General features: G+C 40.0%; 1 protein-coding gene across 4 annotated transcripts in view; it reads right to left on the bottom strand.

The window, feature by feature from the left end:
• Nucleotides 1-20,345, bottom strand: part of r3hdm2 (R3H domain containing 2) — a 50,797-nt gene that overhangs the window by 9,794 nt on the left and 20,658 nt on the right. Inside the window, exons 3-18 of one of the 4 annotated variants that reach the window (XM_084543357.1) lie at nt 18,468-18,630; nt 17,902-18,067; nt 17,554-17,774; nt 15,998-16,039; nt 15,112-15,198; nt 14,843-14,966; nt 14,138-14,216; nt 13,383-13,442; nt 12,663-12,803; nt 11,681-11,789; nt 10,520-10,615; nt 10,025-10,074; nt 6,037-6,272; nt 4,955-5,136; nt 4,477-4,575; nt 2,455-2,748 (exon numbers count right to left, since the gene is read on the bottom strand). In XM_084543357.1, the coding sequence (XP_084399483.1) occupies nt 2,455-2,748; nt 4,477-4,575; nt 4,955-5,136; nt 6,037-6,272; nt 10,025-10,074; nt 10,520-10,615; nt 11,681-11,789; nt 12,663-12,803; nt 13,383-13,442; nt 14,138-14,216; nt 14,843-14,966; nt 15,112-15,198; nt 15,998-16,039; nt 17,554-17,712 (1,758 nt within the window). In that variant the 5' untranslated portion in view covers nt 17,713-17,774; nt 17,902-18,067; nt 18,468-18,630. The remainder of the gene's footprint in view (nt 1-2,454; nt 2,749-4,476; nt 4,576-4,954; nt 5,137-6,036; nt 6,273-10,024; nt 10,075-10,519; nt 10,616-11,680; nt 11,790-12,662; nt 12,804-13,382; nt 13,443-14,137; nt 14,217-14,842; nt 14,967-15,111; nt 15,199-15,997; nt 16,040-17,553; nt 17,775-17,901; nt 18,068-18,467; nt 18,631-20,345) is intronic. The other 3 variants (XM_084543359.1, XM_084543358.1, XM_084543360.1) reach the window with 3 other exon arrangements.

The following is a 20,345-nucleotide window of genomic DNA, read 5'->3' as shown; positions in this document are numbered from 1 at the left end:
ACGAAACGAAAGAAAAATAACCGCTGCATAATGCATGTACAATTGTTTCTGCTTTATTAATTATTTTGTAATATTTTCACATTGTTGTTTAGCCACCTGTATTTAAAAATAAATCAGACCTTAGATTTAGGTAACACTTATTTACAAGGCCCCCAGACGTGCACTGACATCATCATTTATTTGGTGTTGTGTTACCGATCCTCTGATGGAATAGAAATCCAATATTCACTCTCCCCTTAAGTTTTCGGTCTCCACCAACTCCTAAAGTAAATATTTGGCAGCTTAAGGCCGTGACAGTCAGAGCTGATGGTCGGCTGTTTGCCAGGCAGTCAATAAGCATCTGTGAGCCTAGTTTTGGTCGTGCACCATTGGCACTAGCCGCTCCAGCATGCTGACTCGCCATTGATCAGACAGATTACTTGGAGTCATGTGTGTTTTACCAAGAAACCCAATGACTAATTCAATAGTGCACACAGACTTGTCTCATTTTTGTCTTAATCTCATCTAAACGTTAAAATGCACATATATTCCAGTCAACTGGATTGAATAAACTATAGATCAACCTATCTGCATGATTCAGGAGAGGCTAGCTCTGTACGATGTAGCTCTTTAAAGATTACAAAGTTAACATTGACACCATGTGACAGGGGTCAGACTAAATCAAAACAATGAGCAGAAAGGTAATAAACTGCAGTCACTAAGAGTAATTCCGTTAACATAATTTTAATGCGAGCCATAGTTACTTCTTTATATCGCTGTGTCTTACTTCTTTGCATCCAACAGTGATGACACAAGTTAGACTGTTCAATATCAAGCATCTAACAAAGTAGGCAAGGCAGTGACTGTTGAGTGCTGAAGCTTGAACATATTGCATCTTATACAACTGGGCTAAATGTAGCACAGAAGAGTCCAAACGAGCAAAGTAAAATGGACAAACAGAGAGCAAGTTGAACGTAAGGAGGATCGATAGTTCCTGCCTCAACCCTCATCTACATACATGACAACAATCAGGCCGTCTAGAGGCTGCAGAGGTGTCAGTATCTGCACTCCTGTCGACCACCCACACACTGAACAACAAAGGGCATCCTTTCCTCAACCTAAGCTGTTTACACAAGCATGGAGATCTAAGTGTGAGGACAATACAGGAAGGTGTGTAGGTTGATAAAAGGCATGAAAAGACACTATCGATATAAGCCTGGAACTACACAGAAAAAGCACAGAGGAAAAAGAAGCTATAAAAAGTAAGAAAACAGGAGACGATATAGACCAGTTTGGAGAAACAGAACGGTTTTACAATATTGATAACACAAAGCCACTAGTGCATGGGTGATGCAACAGCCGGTCCGTTTTGATGAAACACTACTGACCACTAATTGTCTCCCCACAATCACAAAACTATTGCCAGTTAGTAAAAAAAGTGACTTCAGCTATTAAAAACTACTAAACAGACTCTCTTATTTTATAGCTTAGCCCCAGAGCAACATTACAGGGCTTAATGTCTCCCACAGGGTGTTTAATGGCCAGGTCAATTTAGTTCTCCCTCCTCAAGTGAGTTATAATAACTATTTTATGGATTCAAGCAAAGGCCTGAGGGAGGGGAGGAAGACTGTGAATGACAGAGAGTGAGGGAACTCATTATTGCCACCGCCTCTGCAATCAAAAGGACGTGACAGGCTAGCTGACTGACTGACTGAGGGGCCGAGCTTGTGAAGGTGAGAAATGGTGCGAGGAATGAATTCACATAATCACCTCAGTCTATAAGTTTAAAGAAGACATTTAATGCATGATTGTTACCATGTGATTTTAAACCAAGTTCAATGTATGGACAATCAAGTTTTCAACAATAACATTTTCGGACCACAGTTATTTTTTTGTAGTTGGTATGTTAATGCTGTGTATGCCGACTGGTCCTTAAAAATGTGGTAAAAGCTTTATCTGTGAAAACAACAGCTGTTAATGTTAGGCTCAAAAATGAGAACAAAACCAACTGTGAAGTCCATGTTTTATTTAGCATAGGACTAAGTGGTGTTGTTATAAATAAATATTGGTATATATTGCATTTGTCTTCATACTTATCTACTGGCCAGCTAGAGGCCGGAGATACTTGGCATTCCAACATTAATGTATTAATGTCCAACATATGTGCCCTCTTGAGAAAACTTCCACAAACCAAAGACTTTCAAAATCAAATTTCTCAAATTGGGTCCGTAAACATAGAGACTATTAAAATTGTCTACTTGTTTCCAATCCACTGAGAAATCAATACATTTCCTATCAATAAATCTGAATTGAACCAAATAATTGTAATTATCACAGTATTATTACTCTGATGCTCTTATGTTCGTAATGTTAACGTGTGCGCAACAAAGAAAAACCCAAGCACAAGTTCATAATAGCTGTGGATGGTATGGATTCGTCCAAAGTGTTTTATTTTGACAACCTGCTGAGGCATACCTGTTGAGGTGGAGGGGGTTGCATGTAGCCTTGTGGAGGCGGTGGGGCCTGCATGACAGGCTGGGATGGAGGTGGTGGTGGAGGTGGAGGATGGGGGTGTCCAGTCGCAGGCTGGTAGCCAGACGGAGGTGCCATAGGCTGGCCCGTAGTAGCCATGATGTAACCTGTCTGAGGTGGGGGATGCTGTGACAGCACCGTGGGAGGAGGCTGATACATGGGAGGAGGCTCAGGGTTCTCACTGGAGCCCTGCCGACTCAGCGTCATCTGGGTGAACTGGGACGCCAGCTCTTCTCCCTGTGGGGAATGACGTCACATGAGGGTTTTGATTGTTCATGGTGCATCTTTGTCACAGCATCTACTGTGAATTTTGGAGCTGCAATGTAAGGTATAACTAGGTGATGGAGAGTAATTATCAAAACAGTAACGCTAAATATGCAAAAGTGTACAAGCCCTGGAGATAGGAGCATTTCAGGAATAATGTGTCACTATAGAAAATACCCCTGTCTTACAATAACTTAGATGACACCAATATCATCTCTTTGCATCCAGTACAAAGGGGAAAAACTCAATAATAAACAAATTTAAAAAAATTTATAACAGCAACAACTAATGCCAATTTGCTTCCCAAAAGAAGTGCTGTAACGTGAAGACCTTGATGAAACAAATATTTTCACAAATAAATGCTAAATGTAAAATTTAAATTAAAAGCCAAGAGCATAACTGTACCCTCAACTATTTTTCCAAGTATAGAAATGTACAAGTACTTCATTATGGTACGTGCAACCAGATGACTACGGTCGTTCAAACGATGCCAGATATATGTATGTAATACTTGATTGGTTAGAGCAGCAACGGCATAATTTGTTGTTGTCATCATGGTTAAATACCTAATAAATGTTAATGAGAAGAGAGTAAGTTCTTAGTATAAGTCAACATTTGCCAAGTATGAGGGTGTAAATCCTGATTTAGTCTCAAATGAATTGAGATGAAGCCCCATTCAGGCCGTGCATCAACATCCGTCCTGGGCAATCCTATTGCAAATGGCCAGATTTAAGTACCCGAGTTCACACGTGGCATTAGAATGGTTCCTTAACCAGCACTTGAGAGCCCATCTCAGTTACATGCTCTGTATGCAAATAAACACCATCATCATTTGGGGTGCGGGAATATTATAGCATCTGCTGTCTCTAATAGATCTTCATTTACTGCTGGACCAGAACCATAAACATCTCTGTGGATCAGGCTGGTTCCAGTGCATCCCACAGATACTTGATCAGTTTGGGATCTAGGGAATTTTGAGGCCAGGTCAACACCTTGTGGTGTTTTTCACGTTTTTTTTTTTAGTTGTTCCTAAATGTGTGTGTGCACGTGTGTCTGTATAAGGCTGCATCCTGCTGGGGATGGCTGCTGCCATCAAGGAGTGTCATTGCTATGGGGTGGGGGTGCCTGGTCTGGTCTAGGTGGGTGCTACATGTCTAAGTAACATCCACATGAATGCCAGGTCCAAAAATTTCCCAGCAGAACATTGTAGTGTCACAAGATGGTCAATGTTATTTACTCCTCCTGTCAGTGGTCATAATGCCTAATTTTAAAGATTTATTTATTAATCTAATTAGTTAATAACTACAAGGGCAAAATTGTTTAAAAGACTCTCATTACTAAAGAGCAGACGTCACTTACGGCATTTTTTCCTTTTCTGGCAGACACTGAAAATAGAGGTTGCTTCTTTTTTTTCTTAACGAATGAGGCAAAACTCCATTTACGTGAGAGCACCCCTGTTCAGTAGTCGGTCTTTAATGTGACCAAAGACGCATCGTGTGTTCACACTAGCAGAGGCTTGCAATCAAATGCTTCCCAGTCCAAATCCAAATGTGGTCTGAGACTGGATCACTCAAATGCATCCTGGGTGTGTTCACACCTGTGGTTTAAGATGGCCAGTTGCAATTTTGGATTTTCCGTGACAAATTTTGATGCAAAGTATGAATGAGGCCAAAGAGATGAAGCTATAAGAGGTGTCAGTACCATTGTGTACTGCTGGGGAGGAGAAACTGGCAGGAGAACCTGGGGGCAGGAAGGGCTGGAGTAGGAGACAGGCTGAGAGGGCTGCAGAGATGCCACCGGCTATACGCAACAGAAAGAGGGAGGAAATAAAGAGGTAGAGTCCAGACAGAGTGGAGCAAGGCAGTGAGAAAAAGCGTGTCAGAAGCAGATGGAAAGAAGGGAAGAAGGAGAAATAAAGACATTGGAAAAATGAGGGTTAGAACACAAAGGAAAAGTTGTTAATGAGCAGAAAGGATAGCAAAGTATAGTCTAAATATTGCACAAGCGTAATAAACTGTGGGTGTATAATGTCTGACTTTTTACATGTAACCAGACTACAGCACTTAATTTAAGTGTGGAAACATTATTATTGAAGATGTTAAAGTCACTAAAAGTTTATTTAGCTTCTCTGAAACTTCAAAGTGTCCCTTCATATTCAGCCATGGTTGGGTGTACTTACCTGAGCAATCATGTGGTTGCCCATTGGGTGCTGCTGTGGGGTAGGCAGCAGCGCAGTCTGAGGCGGAGCCTGAGGCTGAGGCTGCGGCTGCTGCGGCTGCTGAGACGGGCAGGGAAGCAGGCTACGGCTGGACTGGGAGGCTGCAGGCAGGGGACACACATCAGGACTGACTAGGGGCAGGCCTAGTGATACAAAAGAATACATGATAAGGGACTTTTTTTTGTAGTCTCTACAAAAAAAAAAAAAGAAAATGCACATCTTGTACCGCCTCCTAAGATCACCGATACGTGTGTTCTGTGAATCTTCAGATATTAGGCACAGAAACAGGGAAACACAGTGAATGAGCCACTACAGTATTTCCCTTCAGAATATGCATCAACTCCATTGATTAATATGACAACACAGAAGTCCTAAATCAACATATTGTCATCTAATGCTTGTGCATTTTTAAATATTAAAAAGCAGGTGGAAGATTTCTCGAGAAATAACCTTTGAAGATTATGAGTAAAATCGAGGGTACAGTCAGCCCTAAAAGTGTTTCAACAGCAGGTAATGTAGGAAAATAACTGCTTCTGTAATGATTTGAAATAATACGTCTCAACGTCAATGCAGAAACTGCAGGGATTGAATCATCTGTCAAGAGTAACTGCTAACACATAATTTCATAATGATGAAAAAAAGCTATTATTCTGACCACTTCCACTTCCTTCTAATGTGTGAGACTGTGTCTGACATTTAAGTTCTCCTTACTGAAGAGAAAAAAATAAAGATAAGCACAGCCTTCTTGGATTACTTTTCAAAAGGACTAGTCACGACTTCAAACTAAAGTATCTCCAAAACAATATTTTTAAACCTTTATTGTCCCCTGGGTTGAGCAATAACTCGCTAATACACACAATTCTTAAATTTGAGAGATAGCAAAGCCATCAACTCTAACAAATAAAAGTTTGTGTTTATGGTCTAAACTGAAAACATAAATTTGGTCCTGTGTGGTACTACACATCTCTTTAATGAGCTTCAGTTGCAATAAGTCATTGTATCTATAAGCAGCTTACATGACTTGAGACAAGGCAAGTTCTTACCAGAGCGAGAGCCTTTGCAGCTTCCTTGTGAGCCTTTGTTGCTGCCAAGGCTATCCCCCCTGGTGAGGATGGAGATGCCAGAGAAGCTGCTGGCCTTCGTGACGGGTGGCCGTAGGGTGCGGTTAGAGCTGTCCGAGTCTGTGCTGCTCCAGGGCCGTGGCTCCAGGCACTTCATGTCACTGTCTGTGCTGCTTTGACGACTGCTAGACGCCCGGCTGGAGCTTTCACGGTTCCCTCTGAGGGAAGACATAACGGGGAGGAAGAAGACAGAGCAGAGAGATGAAATGAAAAAGTTTGAATGGGAAAAATTGTCAAAATAAAAGAGTTGAAGCGGGAGTAATGAGATAGAAAGTAAGAGATGTGTGTATATTACAGAAAGTATAATGTAGGTGGAAAAAGACAGAAGAGGGAAGAGCAGAAGGACAAGAGCAGAGTAAGGTCATCAACTTCCAGAGAGGACACGCAGGTTGACAGGCTTTTTTGAATGGTGCATTCGACACTGATGCATACTGGCTGATTTAGTGTAACCACAATACAAACTCAGGCAACAAACCACCAAACCATACTGTCCAATTTTAAACATACAGTAGGACCAGACACACATTCACACACGCAAACCCGTCCACATAGGAAAACACACATGCAGGGAGGGAAGATGCTCCAAACAACAACAGGGTGAAGAAAGAGGAAAATACAGTGACACTAGATGAGACAAACCTCTGTGGATTCAACACGCAAACCAGCACAGACTCTAGACACCATACACATAACAGACTTACATAATGGGCAATCGCAAACATAAACATTTAAATACAGATAAAACACTAAAACATGCGTGTAAAATATGTTGTATTAGAGACAAGGAATAAGGAATGACACAGAAACAAGACACGCCTTTCAATTAATACCAGATGTACATAAACACTCAGACTCGCACACTCTATCGACAAAAGAATAACGTGCTACCACTGGTTCACCACTATGGTTCTGTGAACTACATTGCTGTATACACACTCATTGTGCTGGTGTGATGCTGTCACCCTGGATAAGGGCAGCTGCCAAGAAAACCAGTGATCATACTGTAAGTGTAACCACAACTCTCAACAAACCCCAGCATCACAAGTGAATGGTTGAATCTGTTATTGACCTGTGAGCATTAGGAATATTATTTCTGGGTCTATTTGAAAAAACAGTAAATTCTCTCAGGGGAAAAAAAAAAGAATTATATGACAACTGCTGAACCTGAATAGGAATCTTTGCAGGTGAATACAGCTCTGCAATGAGGACGGGGTGGAAAAAAGGCACAGCCAAGTCAGCTGTAAACACTAATTTCTTTTCCAACCTTAGCGCTCGAAAACGGTAATAAACAGATTATGTCTGGGTAGAGAGAACAAGAGTGAAACGTATTGAATATATGTAAGACAGATTGTGGGAATCTCCGTGACGAAAACAGGGATGTGGTAAGGGTTGTAAAATCCTTGCAAGAGCGAGTAGTGTTTAAAAGGTGGACGTGGCTCATAAATATTTCAGAGAGACTGTAATTAATGGAGGATCTATTTTGAGCCCCTCTCTGCACGGCCTATTTTAAGGGAGGGTGGGTGCACTGACATTCTCCATACAGGCAGGCGCACACTTGTTTGCTTCGCTCTGCAGACAAAGATGAGAGCAGGATGAGCGGGATAAAAATGAGGAGGACGAGGAGGAGGAGGAGGAGGCTGTTGATCATGTGATGTTTCTTCTCCACTCTCTCCTCGCAATAGCATTCACCATCACATGCGCAGACAGGGAAACCAGGGAAGACCGATGCCATGTGCTTCGATCGCTCGGTAGATGTTAAGGCTTCTTGTTAATTCAACTGCAGTCTGTGTGGTTTTTTTTTGGTTTGTTTTTTTAAATGGCATTATTAATTTAACAGCACAACAACAGCACCTGCTTGGTATGCATATTGTGCTTGGGCTATTAAGCTCATTTGTAGATGGAAATGAAAAACTTCAAACATATATTATTAATCTCATTTTAGGTTCCTCGTCAAATTTCTGAAAGCAGCACAAATAAAAAAATTTTATTTTAAAAAAAAGTGGTCAGAATGAAATCAGCAAATATGCACCAAATAATTGGATCGTTAAAAAGGCTTAAGATGAAAACTTTAGTGTAAACTACACAAGATTACAGGAATAAAAGAAAGGAAGGCTGTGTCTAAAAGCTAATATTAAAGTCATTACACTCTGCACACAAAAGGCAGTTTAGAAACAGCAGAATGCGTACTGCACACTTTTACAAAATCACAACAAAAAACTCTATACTGATGCACTTCAGAGCAGAAACTATAGTCACGGTCATTTGTTGATTAATTGATTACAGGAAATTACAAACCAGAGACAGGGTGTTTGTTAAAATGTGCAGCCCCAATGTCACACTCTATTAATGTATTAAATGCTGCTGAAGCATAATTAATTCATATTCGTTAATGATGTCTGTGTGTGTTTGTCTTCATGTCTTCGCATAAATGCATATTTTATTATCATTTAATATATTTCATTACATTTAATTCTGCACTGAATGACTGAACGTAATTTAGTTGTACGTGTTACAATGACAATAAAGATGTTCAAATGTGTGTGTCTGCATCTTGCACTTTACATGACCGAAAGGAACTGTTGGTAAAGTCTCAGTGCCACAGGGCATTTGTAAAAGTCTTGTAGAGTGCGTGATGGAGGTTTTGGTTGCAAAGTACCAACTAGCAAATAAGTGAGAAGGTCATAATATTTTCTATTGTATGGGTTTAGATGACTGAACAATTGTGGCTTCCTAGAAATTGTGTTGAACATTTTTTTCCACTATTTAGACCAAAACATTAACCTATAATGTAATGCAACAGTTAAAACATGATAACACAGTTTAATCCACAGCTGTGAGTTTCTTGTTCTCAGCTCATTTCAGGTACACAGCCACATGTAAAGTATGTACTGCTCATCTTATTTAATGTACTACTAGTACTACTGGGCAACAGGTGACATGTTAACAAAAACTACACGACTAAGTCAACCACAAAACAAACAGGTTACCGTGAAGGTAATGCAGGTACTTTATATCAAAATGGTAGATGGGTGGAGAGGTAAGTAGGTCAATCAGTCCTCAGTGAAACCACAAAGCAGCCATGCATGGGCCATGGGAAGCCCCACGGTGCAACGGTGGAATAGCCATTAATCAGCCGACTACGCCAAGCAAAGATAATAACCACCACAAGTCACCACTACCATCATCAAACCACTTTCAAAAATGGGCATGGCAACACAAAAGTCAGTCAGCAGCACCCCAATACCTAAAGATCTGCCTCCTCTTTTGAGAGCTAGAGCAGTAGCCCTCAGTGGAAAGTCTGTTGGGGTTAACATTAGGAGAAAATGCTAGGGTTACAGGACTGAAGTGGAGAACAGGTGAGTGTATAGAGAAGGGTGAGATAAAGATGGCTGCAAGGCAGAGGTAGGCACAATGTAAAACTTTTTAGACCCCGAGAAGAAAAAAAAAAAGAAAACAAAAACGCATACGAGGCAGAAAGTTGACTGTTGAAAAGCCCACACTCCCTCTTTCTCTCTCTCTCAGCATATTAAGTCCTAATCTTTCAACCTCAGTGTCCAGGTTGCCTAGGGATGGTGGCTGACTAACTGCTGCGTGAGCTAGCTTTAAGAAAATTTTTTATCCAATATCCACAAATTGTTCTCACTAAAATGTTGTAGAGATGTAAAATCTGGCACAGATAAGCAAACTTAGCAGATGCAATAAAACGGCTAATTTAGTTAATTCTTCACCAGAGGTCTTTGATTTGAACAGAGAATCAGCCAAGTTAAATTAGGTATTTATGGGTCTAAAGCCGACTACCTTTTATAACTGAAACCTAAGAAGCAAATGGTACCTTTAACAGGAGAGGTAGCATGGATGGGCTCTAATGAATTACACACACTTAGGTTTCCACAAGGATGTATCATCTTACCTGTTGTCATTGATGTATCCGTTCTGAGAGGACTGCAAAAAAAAGGACACCTGCACATTATGAAATGCATAATTCTTACAGGAGCACTTTAGACTGGTTTTATGCATATAAACCTTTCAGATGTTTTTTGAGAATCCCCTCAAGGGAGAGTGTAATTAGCTCATGGTCACAAGACGAGTCCAGCAAAATTCATATTCTTTGCTATTTTATTACAGCTTTGCTTCTTCAGGGGTAATGGTTATACTGGCACTGTTTAAGAAGATAAAAATCCTTTTGAATGAACATCTCACGCAACATTTATGGTGTGCTGAGTGTTGGCAACTGACTTTTGAGTACATTAACTTCTTTCACTATTGCGATATTTTAGCTATTAAACAAATAAACAGTTCTTGTTCTTGTCAACTCAAGAAGTACTGACTTCTTACAAATTCAAAAGGAGCTGCAGGTAACAGCTAACCTATATGAAATGACACCTCGTCTAGGTTCAATACTTACTTCTCGGGCAAAGATCCGGTCTCGTACCCGCTGATATTCTTCCTCTCGCTCTTCAATTGACTTGCTACGCCGCCCGTCCTGCAGCGGCACACGGATCTGACATTTGGGAAGACAATCATAGTGAAAAACTGACAGTAAATGTATGTAATATAAATAGATACACACAATTTGTGTCACCTGCTGTAAAGAAACAACACATTATAGCAACAGCAGCACGTGAAGAAGGGCAGATGTATGTTGTCAAAACAAGACAGCATGATGGAATCAGAGTGGGAAGGTTTAACACCATGAACGCGACAGAACAAAAGACTATAACAAATCTGTACAAGCATTAGGTGCCAAAGAAAGTGTGATAGCTTCCAAACAAACCCTGCTGAAACAAAGAGGTGTTAAAACTTGCTTCAGAAGTCAACAAAGCTTTGTTATAGCTAATATACAAAACTTGTTGTGGACGCACCAATCCATTAACAATTTAACAGCACAGTGGCTAAATCCTTAATAAATAAATAGTGGCTAAACAACACCTAATATATATATATTCTGAACACTGAAAAATAAGCTGTTGTTACAGGATAATTATTGACAAGTTATTAAAAGTTATTCGCTTTGGTTCTAGGAGACTCGGCACTGTATTTAAAACAGTTAGGAGAAGGAGGAAGTTGCCCTCCTTGAACAGTCTAATAATAATTAAGTATAAGGTATACACTGTGTATAAATTTAGAGTCATGTCATCTTTATTTCTCGTCCCAACTTCATTAGTAGTGGATTAAAAAAGGAAAACATTTCTCCAAGCGTGAGATGCCTGGTCGACAAATAACTACATGAATGCAGTATCACTCCCACCTACCAACTCCGCAACTATAACGATGTACAGTCAAACCCTGTAAAAACCCTAATCAAACCCTACACACAACACTGATAAATTTAATTAATAGAGCCAAGATGATGCCGTATTGCTTGTTGAAGCCACTCTTCTGCTGTACAGCGCCCTAATGCAGACAGTCTGTTGAAATAATATTCATGCAATTCAACTCCAAAAATAATGGGATAGTGCAATGACAGCATTATGGGACATGAAAGTATGAGAAGAAGTAGTGAATGTTCGCACTATTAAATACACATTTTAATATTAAATATTTTGTGGTAGCCAACCCAGCCTACCTGATTATCATCTTTGTCCATGCTAGCGTCATCTCTCTTAAGGATGAATTTCTTCTGGAAATCCATGTTACGTTCATCCTTGATGTGTTCAGAGAACCTCTGTTCGGGGCTGTTGAAAAGGTAGAGGATGCAAGGCTTTTAATACCATAAAAATGACTACATTTGACTACACAACAGAGAAAAAAACTGAATCTCCCAGAATTTGGGAATGTTTAACTGTTACGGTGCACCAGGCTGCCGTTGCACCAACAACACAAGCATATTTTAACTTCTAACAAACTCACTGACAACTTTTAGCACTTTTGGTAAAGTTCTATTTTCATGAGAAACTAAAAATCACAAATTTGTTTTCATCAGCCCCAAATTGTATCATCAATGACTGTCTCTTATATCTTAACTGGTTATAATTGTAATCCCGTATTTTTTACTGGTTGAACTAATGATATTGAGTAGCTACAGTGGGATCATGCAACATACAGAAAGGGACTTATATGCTATATGCTAGTACCTATATGCTATTTAATGGAGTACACTAGACACTGTTTTTGCTGTGAGCAAGGAAAATAAATAATAATTAGCGATTTGTCTATTTGAGATTATTTTTAACCATAAAAAGTCCCAGTGATGTATTCCGAGGAAGGAAGAAAGATAATGTGTCTGTGTGCCAGGCTTTAATTAACTGCTGAGAGATGGGTTTATTTTGTAAAATAACTGAATTACTAACATTACATTTACTACCTGCAGCTGTGGAATATAACCCAACTTATAAACAGCTAGTTGATGAATTAACAAGTGTCTATACTGTTTATGTCACGTTCACGATGTTGTAGCCTCAGCCATGTGAGTCTGTTATGTTCCTTTGAGCCCGTTTACATTATTATGTTACATCATTTGCATTTAATCAGTCTTTACTATAACCCTGTTAACACCAATATAATTCTGGCAAATAGATGACTGAACCAAAGTCATAAACAATGCTCACATGCGCGTGTTGCCCGTCTTATTGATGATGACAGCCTTGCCAGTCTGATCCACATTGTGGTCCATGCCAAAGTAGGCAGCCACGCGGTGAAGCAGCATACGGTGATAAGAAGTCATCTGAGGAAACTTCTTATACTGGTTACTGCAAAAAAAAAAAAAAAAAAAAGTTGTGAGAAGCATGTTATTTCAACACGGCGCTGCAAAGAATTGCTATTTGATAAATAGGCCTATTGAAAGCTGCAACGTTAGTACATATAATACACTGAGAAATAGTTAATAAATAGTGAATAAATGAAAAAGGGAATGATTTCTTCCATTTCTTCTTTGATATCAAGAGAAGAGCCAAGTGGAACTGGTGTCGTCTTGCTTAAAAGGCTGTTTTTATTTCGCTCATTTAATTTAAGGAGGTGTTTGACAGCTCACTTAGGGGGCAATTCTGTGGGCTCTGCTGTTGACAAGGTGATTTACCACTTTGAGAATGACTTGAATTTGAATGACTTCAAATCATTGTGCTTAAGTCTAATAACGCAATTTAGGGCGACAGAGAAACACAATCACGGTCAAAAATACTGTCAGTCTAAAGTTGCCCCTTAAAGGATAAATATGTCAACTACAACTTGGCAAATTTATCTTATTACCTCAGCAATCTATAAATAATACAGGATGAATGTAGGAGGGCTAAATTTAAATACAAGTGAGTGTTATGAAGAACGTGGCTTACTTGTCGTCATTAATGAACTCCAGGATATCTTGTTCTAGTTTGAGCAGCATCATTCGATCCCTGGCGGGTCAAAAGGGGAAGGGGAGCGAGGGAGAGAGATCAGAGGAGGGAGTGAGTCAGTGACTAAAGAAGAGTGTGATAAACATAACCACAACTGTGCCATTATGATGAGATTCTTGCACAGTTTTCAGATGATTCTGACTCTGCATCCTTATTTTTTGCTCATAAAAGATCTGGATACAATCATTTTAGTATTTTCTGGGGTGGGGGACAACTTGCATAAAGACTTCATGTTCAAAAACCTGCACAGGATGAATGTCAGGAATTGGGCAGTCCTCGTCTTTGACATTGTGTACTACATAGGGGATCTTACAGCAAATCAAGTGATCGCACATCACATTAAGTGCATGGTTTATTACAAAGCACTTTTAAAATGTTTCTCATTTTCACACACAAAGGCAGTGGAGCTGTCATGTTATCAGGAGTAACATGGGGTTCAGTGTCAAGCAAACTTGGTATTTATCCTGTGATTACAGGACAGCCTGCTCCACCACCTGAGTTACGTGAATTCAAGTTGCATGTTGCCATCAGCACAACTAAAATGTTACCAGACTAAGACATGAGGCGGGTGTTTTATTTTATTTCTATTTCATCAAGAAATTGGATGTATTTGTCTAAAATGAACAACTGAAATACAATCTTTTTCATAAAGGTTATTGATAACTTTCTATAGTTAATGGGCCACAGTCTCATACCTGGGATTGTTTTTCAGTGTGTTGACCAAAAACTCGTGAACATCGATGCCCGTGGAGTCAGTGTATTCCTGACTGGAGTCTAAGAGAAAGAATAAAAATGTAAGGCAGGTGAGATGGAGAGAAAAGTTTTAAAGAATGGATGGGTAGAGAGTATGACACTTTTAGAAAGTACAAGTGAGCCAGAAAGAGCCAAGTCAGACTGCTGCTAAGCTCAGCTCCTAAAACGGCACCAAAGATACGAGCTACGACATTCCAGGTTGTTCAGGGAGGATAAACATCAGAAGTAAATGGCATGAGACGCCAGCTAGCTGTTCTTCTATGGTTCCACATACACACACACACACACACACACATACACACACTCTTCAGGGCATCATTTTCCACTATTTTCCACCACACTAGACAGTTGGGCTAGCCATTTCATCTCTGCTGCTCACAGTCTAATGACACCTGAGGGCCTAAGCAGAGAGGGAAGGAGGTAGGTAATTAAAAAAAGAAGGGGGAGGGATCCCATTATCTTTCTGGGAAATTAGTTTGATATCATATTAGTTTGGGTATTGACTAGACAAAAACTAACGCCAGGCACCGACCACTGACAGTGTTATTTAGCACTTGCTGTATTTGTCTAGAGCCGTTATCATCTTGTGAAAACAGACGAGAACAGCGGGCTACAAAATGCATTTAACACCAAAGTCAGCATCTTACCACGTGACAGCATCTTTCGGGGAGTCTTGTCCTTCTTCTCCTTCTCTTCATTTTCATACTCGTCCTTTGAGGACTTTTCCTCCTCTTTGTCTGATGGACAGCTGATGTGAAGCTGGATGATGTCCTAGAAAACCATATTCCATTACTATAAGAATAAATTGATTGTTTTCTAATATTGTTAAGCCTACCAGGACAGTTATTGTCAAAAAATAAAAAACATTGGAGCGTATTATGGAGTGACGTTATGGTTAATAAAAGAGGAAAGGTACCGATTCTGGAGGTCCATCATTGGAAAACGGACCAGAGGACTCCTCACACACTGCCAGACTCCGTACCAGCTTCAGCTTGGCATTAGACTGAAACAGAATCACACACAGGATAAATCAACTGTGAGACTAATAGTTATTTACGTTTCTGACATAAAATCGAACCATTTTAAATGAATCAAATGATTTTAAAATGTTTTAAACCGTTATTGATGCAAACACATTTCCTAGATTTCCCAAATCTGAATTAATGATTTAAAACAAAAAAAAGAAAAAAGAAAGACTCCTAGCCACAGTGTGCAGCAATCCTTCTAATATCAAGTGTTTCTTTCACTCAGTGTTTTGAGAAGAACACCACTTAGTTTACTGTTGTCTGCTGCACCTCATAAAAGTTCATAAAGTAATTTGCGTCTTTGTATTTTCATAACATAAAACAAGATCTTAAATATGTCTCGCACCCTTGTAAGACTGTAAAGCTGCATAAAACCAAGGACAACAACTGATAAAAGAGTTCCCAGAGGAATGGGGAGGAGCTGAAGTGAGACATGGAGAACACACTGAGCTGAAATACAACAAAAGGTGATAAGGACGCTATCCCTTTGAGGATTATGTACCAGTCAAGTAAGTGGTTCGTTTAGCAAATCAAAAGATAAGATCTGAGCTTTGCTGTTATCCTCCAATCACCCATTAACTGGTTATAGTGTTATTAGTGTCATCTCTCACTGAGGTCACTCCAACAGACCTACTTGTAACGCTCTCGCTGGATTTAAGATTTTAAGTCAATAACAGAGACAAGGTGGTCCACTGTAGCTGAGAGGATTAACGAACGTTAATAATGGAAGGTCCTCTTATACAACAAACTGGTAAGGACGGACTGCAATTCACTTACCTTGGCCCTTTTCCTGCCATGGCTATGGTTAGGAGCCCGTTTCTGCAAGAAAAATTTGTTATTTTACTAATTTTAGTAAAAGGTGCACATTACCTATGCCTTACAATCCACAACCAAAGTAACTAAATAAAACAGATTAGGTGCAGATTAACACATCTGAAAAGAGATTGTTATTAACAGATATCAACAGAAATATTACCCCATTTCTCATACTGTGGTTATATTCAATTTTTTTGTTATACAACTTCCAGAAGGAATTTTGTTTGTTATCCTTTATTCCTTCTCTGTATTTAACCCATTTATTCATACACATCAAATTTTGAACACTGATCAGTCGGCAGCCACACATGCGGTGCTCTGGGATTAGTTTTGGGGGTTCAGGTGCTTGCACAAGGCACCTCAGACGTGGACTTAAAAAGGATTCTAGCTAGTGATCTTACAGTCCCTTTCTAACCACTACATTACAAAAGTATCCATATAGTTAGAGACAGACTTTATTTGTCATTTAGATTTTCATCAAAATGAAATTTCGGTGCAATGGCTCAGAGTACAGCAGGAATTATTGACAGAAACGGTAAAGGACTGAATGGAAGTTCCTGCTGCTCCATTATATGTAGTTAAAATTTGTCAGTGGCAGAAATCTCATTTCTTGATCTTCTGTGTTCCCCGATGGTTTGTAACAGCGTTTTTAAAAGACACATTTGCAGTTTTTAAACCGTGACAGTATCAGTGCTTCAGCATCACTGATTCAGCAGTGTGCATGACTCTATCACCGTTTAATGATGTCTATTAAACAAAATAAATAAATCTAAATAAGCCACATTGTCAGTAAAATCTCTGTATAAAATGGTGTCATTTTGTTTAAAAATGAAAAGTTTGCATAGTGAAAAAAAAAAGATAAGTGTGCATCCACTGGTATAAAGATTCTCTTATAAATATATAAAGTATCCTCTAAAAAAAATATGGTGGAAAAAAGCAGGAGGCAAACATATGTCTGTCGCTGAAAGATTATCGGTAAGTTGTTGTTCTGATAAATATGATGATACGTAGCATGTTATTGATAAGGCCACTCAAAACCTGGTTGAAAGAGGTGATTGTCCTCTCCTTGTCTCTGATCTCTGTGATGTTGCCTGTTTGTATAAGGGTGTGGTTCATCACACAGAGATATGGTAATATCTTACTTGACTTTAAGACAACAACGCTCGTCTTCTTTAAATACTATGAAATATTTTCCAGTTAGGGAGACGGTACAGAACAATTCCTGAAACACCTGTCGAACAAGCAAGATATAAAGTTTCTTACTCGTGAACCCTCCCTATCTTTCAGTATCAATTACCATATTGGTCACAGAAATGCATAATTACTGGTTATTGATATCTGCCATAAAAATCTAAACCTGGCAGACATTATTATGCATCGACAATACAATGTGAATTATTGCAGCAACCAGTTTATTGCAAAGTATAATAATACATGCTAAGTTTCGGCCTCAATTATTCAACAAATCCATTGTATCTGACGTTGTAATTACTAGTGATATTGTTGCTTCCACCTACCTGTGCATCCTGCGGGGAGCTATCATCAGGCTCCAGGGCCTCTCCTGTCCCTTCCTTGGTGCCCTGTGGTTGAGGGGAGGCCTTGCCTCGACTGCAGGGCTCGATAAGTGGCCCACTCTCTCCCTCCTGCTGGATGTCTGTTGTCAGGCTTACTGACATCTTCTTAGGGGAGGGGGAGAGGGTGGGAGTGGGGAGGGGGTTGGGTGGAGGCCCAGGAGCGGCTGAAGAAAAAAAAGAGGCAAGAAATGAGAGAGGGAAACTTTAGGCAAACATGAATAAATACTCAGGACAAAAATAGTTAAATATACAAATAGTTTATGTGTGAGATTGCACTTCCACACCACCTACCTGTAGGTGATACCAGATCTGTGCTGGACTCTGTACAGTGATTCTGGATAGGAACCACGCACAGAAAAATTAGGAGAACCCACTAAGCAGGTAGTGTACTGGGCTGGGCTGCGGCAGGGGGCGAAGCGCAGTCCATAGCAAGCCTTGGGGTTTGGGAGGGAGGGGGCTGTGAAGAAACAAAAAAGGAAAAAGTGACAAAACTGTATGAAAACAGAAAACATTATCAAGTTTAAACTATTGTTCTTTGCAACATATATAGTAAACTCATCATCTGTCTACTATATGTATGGGTTACCTCACTCTTAGAAGAAAACAAAACACCCAGGTTAACAGATCAAGTACACATTCAGATTATTAACATCAATTTAAAACCAGTTATGATAGTTATTTAATTGTCAGAACAAAAGAGGTAGTCATATCGCTTGTATTATATATCATAGAAAACTCCAAAAGACAATTTTTTACTAAAATGACATGCACACTTGTTAAAAAAAATAAATAAATAAAAAAAAATATATATATATATATATATATATATATAATATAAATATAAATATAATATTTACAGCAATCAGGTGAACTGAAGAGGCAGCGGTTAGCCAGCCAGACAAGGGGGAGGGGCACACCAACAGGCCAACCACCACCTCAGCGGTCCTCTGGGGCCTCGCTCTCTCTCTTCTCTCCCTCCGACTTAGTGCAGCAGCATTGTCTGTCCTACAGTCAGGAGTCCTGGATACCCAGAGCAGAAGAGGAAGACACGAATGACGTCATGTTTCACACACTGAGTGACTCATCACTGCTGCTGCTGCTGCTGCAGCTGCCACTGCTGCTACTTCTAGCAGGGAGAGGGACCAAGCAGCTGAAAGCTCAGAGCCTCCTGGCACATAGACTTAGAAATGAGCCCCTAAAATCTGGTTTAATCTTCCCTAAATTGCTGAAATGCTCATTACTTGACATGTTGGTGATTAAAATTCAAGTTTTGATTGCGTGGGATCCCCTCTTTATGAATGGGAAATGTTAAAAGGGTGCACAAATGCACCGAAATGTATTGCCTTTGCAACTGAAAGTCCTGTGTAGTGCCAACTATTGTAAATTACCTCTTACGGCTAGGAGCACTGCACTGATGTGTAACTGAAGATTTTTGGTATTGACAGATACGCCTACTTTTTTTTTTTTATCTCACTCCTTCTTAGAATCTTTAAACTAATGAAGCAAAGCATCAAAATAGCAGCTCACTGTACATTTAAGATTGCAGTGCAGGACAAGAATGGGATCATAGTCATCATTACACCGGCTCTGTGTCAACTCATTAACTTCGGATCAATACACGTAGAAGCTGATATTTGTGCCGGTCATAATCACTAAAAATAAATAACAACAGCAACTACTATGATTTCACCACTATTTACTTCCCCTTCATTTACATCAATAAACCTATTTTTGTAACGTGACAACAAACTGCTTTGGGGTGAATTCTGGTGTCTTACAAGTACACAGGCACATAGTCACCAGTGAATAACAATCCATCTGTCCTACCAGCCTATATTTTCTCCATCACATCGTCATAAGTCAATTTGCAGAATTAAAGATAAAACCGTATCAAATCTTGGTTGCATGCATTCAGACATCAGAGGGTTGATTGCCAGCATGTATGCATGCAGGGTGGATGAGTGCCATTCATGCATGTCCCTGCCTGCACCACTGTGCTGTGCTGTAGAATAGATGAGATGAGTGAACAAACGAGGCAGGGATTCCCAGTGTGGGAAAGACCCAGGCAATCCAACAGCAAAGGCGTCATCGGCAGCAGCATCAGACTGCATCATTGACCAGGACACCCACATGCCCCAGCCGCATCCTGCTTACACAACTCTACGGTGGAGTAAAAAAAAAAAAAAAAAAGAATACAACACTGTAATCTAGACTTCACTCGTTTAATCTCCTCCATTTGCTTGCTCAGACACATATGGTGTATTCTTGCACAAAAGAGTGAATGGGTTCGGATTAGAAAGACAGATACTCATTCATTTTCAGCGTCAGTCTCAGATCTTGTGTCCTGGCTTAATGGTAGGAAGGTGCTTCAAGGAAAATTGTGAATCAGAGCAAGTAAAACGGTACTTCTGATTAAACCAGCTTCACATATTCTCTCCTCCTCCACCCATCGCTCTCGTATGTTCCCTGAGCTCTCTCAGCAACACCCCCCACCCCAGCTTCCCTCAACACACACCAGCCCACGGGGTTGCCAAGGAGATGGTAACGTCATTCTCAACTGCTGCCATTCGTGTTGAGCGAGTACCAGCGAGGAGGGAAGGGAGAAGAATGATATTAAAAATAAATACATGGCTTGCAGTGTGCACAGACTGGGAGATAGAGGGACAGAAGCAGAGAGGACAAGGCAGCGCGAAAAGAAAAAGATGAGAGACCGGGATATGCTTTTGTTGGTGTTC

The sequence above is a fragment of the Chelon labrosus genome, assembly GCF_963514085.1.
Source record: "Chelon labrosus genome assembly, chromosome: 4".
Lineage (NCBI taxonomy): Eukaryota > Metazoa > Chordata > Actinopteri > Mugiliformes > Mugilidae > Chelon > Chelon labrosus.
Note: the sequence above shows the minus strand (reverse complement) of the source record. Positions and strands in the feature narration are given on the sequence as shown.